The sequence below is a fragment of the Vicia villosa genome, linkage group LG3 (genome assembly GCF_029867415.1).
Source record: "Vicia villosa cultivar HV-30 ecotype Madison, WI linkage group LG3, Vvil1.0, whole genome shotgun sequence".
In the NCBI taxonomy this organism is placed as follows: Eukaryota; Viridiplantae; Streptophyta; class Magnoliopsida; order Fabales; family Fabaceae; genus Vicia; species Vicia villosa.
In genome coordinates, this window is record NC_081182.1 from 20,564,918 (window position 1) to 20,570,917 (window position 6,000).

Below are 6,000 nucleotides of genomic sequence, written 5' to 3' on the forward strand. Positions count from 1 at the left end.
TTAGGCCTAACTCAACTCTTCAAACCCGGTTTGTAGGGTAAGAACTGCCCTCACTTATAAGGACATGTTCAGACCATATATTGTCCGATGTGAGACTCTTAACACACCCCCTAACGCTCAGGACTAGACAACTAAAGCATGGAAATGAATGGTGGGTGACCCAATAGCGGAAACCTAGCGGGTTGCCCACCAGATCTTAAACGAAGTTCTAATACCATATTAAGAAATGTGATTAGGCCTAACTCAACCCTTCAAACCCGGCTTGTAGGGTGAAGATTGCCCCACTTATAAGGACATGTTCAGGCCATATATTGTCCGATGTGGGACTCTTAACACTTTCCTTGTGTCCACTAATTTAGAGAATAGGGTCTGGAATACGGATTATTGATTCTTAAGGTGCTACTCAATACTGTTTTACAATAATTGAAATTACAAATGTTCAAAGAAATTGGTAGCCTAACAGTTTTCTGAGCCATGTTGCCCCACTGTTTTTTTTTTCTATTCTCTTCTTATCCACCAATCCTCCCACATGTACATTAACTGTTTTCAACTTTACATCCTATTACCTACCATACAACAACATCAACCAAGCTTTTTTTCACTCAGTTACATATGATTAATTGGCATCACAATACCATGCCAAGTATTAAGTTCACATTTAGACCATTTGTCAATATCTCTACTCTTAACTATTGGACTGCCCCCCTATCAGACTAACTCTCCTTCTGTATTTATGGGGTCTTTACATGAATACTCAAAGAATCTAAGATGAGACCCTGCCATTTTTCTACAATAAGGGCTACCTCATTTTTCTATTTGGGGATGCATTCCTAAGTTAAACTTGTTTTGTGTAACAGTGTAAGGATCCGACTCATGCATCATAATATTATCATCTTTGCAAATTGGGCTCTATGATGTTAATCCCAGATACCAGCACATAGCGCCAAACCCCAAAAACGCTATAGTGGATAGCGGGATGGCTGCTATTGTGGAGGCTATAAAACATTGAACCAAGTAAACATAAATTCCAACAAGATATATAAATACTAAAAAATAGAAAAGTACACAAAATTAAAGGGATAACCATACTTAACGGTTATAACCAACTAAGTCATTGTTCATCAAAAATAAGTTCTAAATGTGATCAAAATGACATGGTATTCAAAATGACATCCCATCAAAATGACAGAATCAAGTTATAAACGAAAACATATGAAAAGCCATTAAAATTAAGTTCTAAAAGTAATAAAAATCATGCTTCTGCATCTGTCTCATCTTCACTTCTAACTCTAAGTTCCACCACATCAATATTATCTAGTTCATCACCTTGGTTCAAACTCTTGTTCTTCCACCCCCAACTCCTCATCTCCATTAGCACAGCTGTAGTAAGTCTAGATTGCTATAGCAGTATAGTGGATAGCAGGATGGCCGCAATTCGCAGCCGCGACAACTGCCACTGCTGAAGACGGTTTGCATGGTGATGCCGCCACACCGAACTCTACAACTGTTGCGCTATTCTGCTATAGTGAGCTATAGCAGCGGTATTGGGCTTACTTTCCTTCTATTTTAAAATCTTTTTAATTGAAGCAAATATACATTTGAGATAAGGAGCCCTACCAGATCAATCCAGATATAGACCCAGATAAGAATGAATTAAGAAATTATTACTCCCACTGTCCTTAAATATAGGCACTCGTTTGGAAGAAAAAAATGTCCCTGAATATAAGCCTCTTTTCAAATTACTAGATACATTTACTGTTTCTTTTCCAAATAAACCTCTAAAAAATTAAATGTACACAGATATACAAAGGGTATTTAAATATTTTAGGTACATTTGTTGTAAAATGGACACATTTACTGCACTAGTAACTTTTCTTAATAAGAGTAAAATAAACAATGGGTGTTTATATTTAGTGCCGGATGGTGTATATGCTTGCTGTTGCTGATGAAAATTCTGTAGTTCAAATAAAATCTAGAAACAGAACCTTTATAGGTTTCCACATTAGAATTATAGCCTCGTTAAGGTTCAATAAAATATTGTTAAGTCTTTACGAATGTGAACCAGTTATCCCACGCTCTATTCGTTTAATATATCGGATAACAAAAGGTAGACCTAAATTCTACGTTCATGAATCAAAACAAGCATAATTCTCTTGGCATTGGCATGGAGATAAATCATCAGACATAAGTCACTAATCACAAGATAAGAATGGTAGAAAACAGCCAATATAATTATAAAAACAACCCTTGCTTCAATTTTAATAGGGGGGTTAAAAAGTAGCATACCGGTACTCAGACCGATCCAGTCCATAATCAAAATGGAGAAAACGTAAATGAGGTATCGCCCCTTCAACATCACCGCCTTCGAGACTCTCTCTAATAGCATTCAAATGAACAACCTGAGTCATCTTCTGTATCCCAAAAAGCACCTTAACAATAGCATCCTCCTCCGAATCATCATCACCGCCATCACCACCGCCTTTCACAGAAACCGCTAAACCATTATCCTCAGACTCCCACCGTCTAACCTGCTTCTCTATATTCTCACTCAGTGCTTCAAAAACATCAGCACTATCCAAAACCAGCTTCCTCAAACTCATCAACTCACTCTCTTCAACCAAACTCTCACTACTTTCACTATTTTCACTACTTTCAATTTCACCGTCCTCATCAACTCTCAGCCTCTTCACACCTATCTCCAAAACCCTATCCAACACTTTTCTACACAATTCCAATTCTTCCAATCCATCACCATCGTCCGAAACCAGGTCAATCAAATGCTGAACCAGTAACAAAAACTCCGCGCGTAAACGCAGAGTTTCGGTATCGAATTTCCAAACCGACGAAGCGTCATCCAATTGAAGCAATTCAAGCGTCGATAGGTATGTAAGAAGAGCGGGAGACGAACAAGAAGGAGACCAAGCGACGTTCGGGAATCGGCCGGATCTAGCAACGATGGATTGAAGAATATGGCGAGCTAGGTCACGGTTTCGAGTTCGGAGAGCGAGGAGAACGCCGCGTAAGGGTTCGAATTGAGCTAGGTGGAGATGATTCGCGACGAGACGGCAGAGGATTTCGGTTTCTTTGTTCATCGCATCGCCCTCAAACTGAAGATTGTGGCGTTTTGCTTTGCTCTCTGCTCGCAGTTTCTTTCAATTGATTGTGTGGGATATTGTATTGTTATGGGATGTGATTTTGTGATTGGAATTGGAACTTCGAGTCTGAAATGATCACGCGGAAAGTGTTGTTAAATGGAGTATAAAATGAATTAAACACTGCCTCGCCGTGAGAAGCAAGCGGTGTAGTAAAATCAAGAAAGTGATAATAATTAGTTTAATTAGTAGATATAAATGAATGGTCAACAAAGTGTAAAAGTAATGTATATAGTATCATTTAAGATGCCGTTTTTTAAACACTAAAAATGTTTTTTTCTTTTTTTCGGTGGTGGATTAGGGGTGTTACCGGTCAGGATATTTGTTATCTCAAAAATTGGACCAAAATAGTAATCAGGTAAATATGGACCAGACCGAAATAGTGATGGACCTTTTTTTGACCGAAATCGGACCGTTACTTCGGATATCCAACAAAAGTATCCAATATAGTATCCATTTTTGGTATCGGATAAAAAAATTATTCATTTCCGGATCGAGTAACATTTCGACCAGTCCATTGGTCCGATTTCATTGGTCCAGTTCTCGGATCCAGAGGTCCAAAAACAACCTTGGTTGTGGATGTTATATGATGAGCATTGTTTCGGGCCATTCACAGGGCATTTGATGACGTGAATAAAGGCTAAAACATGAAACACATTAGGGGTGTTCAAAACCAAACCAACCCAATAGAAAATCGCAAACCAAACCAAACCAAACCAAACCGAAACCGCAAAAAACCGCATTTGGTTCGGATTAGTTTGGATCATCTTTTAACAAAACCGCACGGTTCGGTTTGCGGTTTGTATTTTGTAAACCGAACCAAACCAAATCAAACCGCATTATGTTACAACCTAACTTTTACTTAACTCACATCCAACCCAAACTTAAACCTATAATACCTTAGCCTAATGATTACGAACAATTTTCTTATCCTTACATATATAATTTCAGTCCCGATCTTCTCAAATCTCTAATAACATTATTGCACATTCTTTGCCACATACATCTTCCCTCTTCTTCTATAATATATACTCTCTTATATTCTTTCTTTTTCACCTTCTCATTTTTATGTAAATGTTCCGTATTTCAGTTTCGTTTTTATCGCACATCTTCTTCTTTAATCTCTCAACTTTTTTTTTTCACCTTCACCAATCTCTCGTCTCTTCTATTTTTTTGTTTCATTATAATAATTTTTATATTGTTTTATGCTATTATTTTATGTTCAATATTCCACTTTTGTCTAATTAAAGTTTTACATATTAAATGGAAAATTGTTGTCAAAATATGACGAGTTTTGTTGTTATTTGATAGTGTATGAATGTCTAAATACAAAATGATGTTATCATCTATATGTGTATGTATGGCTCAATAAAATATTTGTAAAAAACCGAACCGTACCAAACCACATTAGTTTGGTTCGGTTTTTTTTTAAAAGCCAACCGAACCAAACCAAACCGCACGATTTTTTCTCTTACGGTTCGGATGATTTTTTTTGTCAAAACCGCCCAAACCGCACCGCGAACACCCCTAAAACACATACCAAAGATGCAAATAATTGGCAGGAATATGTCTTCACCCAAACACGAAGCATGTCTTTCGGACTACGGCCTATCTTCCACCGTTAGATTTAATTGAACGGAGATTTGCACAGAGTGTCGGGTTGAACGGAAGCGATTTTAACCGCTTACCTCATATAAATTCCACACACATTGATTTCATGTATCTCTTCACTTTCACTCTAGATCAATTTTTAAATATTTAACTGACTTGAATGTTGGAGTGTTATCATTGTAGGTCCACCTCACTTTGTCGTATCGGAAACATTCATCAATGCAGCGAAATATCTCACTTTGATATTGTTCTCTTCCTACTTTCTAATATTCTCAGGAACTGCTTTAAGACCAAACCTCAAAGCAGCCTCCAACACAACTGCATATCCTTGAACAACAGATGTTTCAGAACCTCCAACAACTGCAAACAACCTTAGGCATACAAAGGGTGAGCGATCTGCTCATCAGTGTTTGCAATGCAACTTGGTCCAACAACAAAGCTTGCACTTCTTGACTAAAAGACTACTCCAAATCGAGGAAAATCTGCAATACGCTCCTTCAATATACCACTCTGTATGCAAAGCAACTCCACACAGCGACCAAAGAGTTACGCTAGAGTCGATCCTCGTTGAAGTCGTTTATCCTCTTATGGATGCCCATGTGTTAGACAAATGATTACAAACATAAGAGGAGAAGAATTGTGGGTGTTGTAAACTAATGTCCAATAATAAAAATCTTGGTTAAATGTTATGTGGATCTATGTGCTTACATGTATTATGTCTGCAGTAATCTATTTTGTTTTGATGTTGACAATGTTTTTAAGAGAAGTATTCATAAAAAATGTTGATCGAGTCGATCTAGTGTTGGTGACGACACTATGAGGTGAAGTTACCATTTGATGTGGTGATTAAGTTGTGGTGCTCAAGGTGCCAAATCTCTTGTAAGTGGTGATCGAATTATGGTGCTTGGGGATCAATATATTAAAACTCATTTTTAGAGGACAACACCTTATGCCATATAGTGTTCGGTATAATCACTAAAGATCTCTGATCAAGTTGTGTGTTTGATGTTGGTGTATATCTCGAAGAGTCATATCAATCATCATTAGTGGAAAATTAAGGTTCCAGTGAAGTGCGAAAGCTCGTAAAATCTGTATGGAATGATATATGTTTATAAAGGTATTAGATTAGTACTAGAATCTACTAATTAAGGCAAATCACACACACTTTCGAATGATTGGAAAGTCTCTCTTTTTTTATTAAAATAACCAAAAAAAACACACATTATTGTGCCTAGTG

At 37.2% G+C, this 6,000-nt stretch overlaps 1 protein-coding gene across 2 annotated transcripts in view; it reads right to left on the reverse strand.

Moving 5' to 3' along the window:
• The window catches only part of LOC131660573 (uncharacterized), a 46,003-nt gene extending 42,689 nt beyond the window's left edge, over positions 1-3,314 (reverse strand). For both annotated transcript variants that reach the window (XR_009300976.1, XM_058929831.1), the window contains exon 1: positions 2,287-3,314. Coding sequence is in view for 1 of the 2 variants with exons in the window: in XM_058929831.1 (XP_058785814.1) it covers positions 2,287-3,092 (806 nt within the window). In the remaining variant the exon portion in view is untranslated. The remainder of the gene's footprint in view (positions 1-2,286) is intronic.
• Between the last annotated feature and the right edge of the window lie 2,686 nt (positions 3,315-6,000).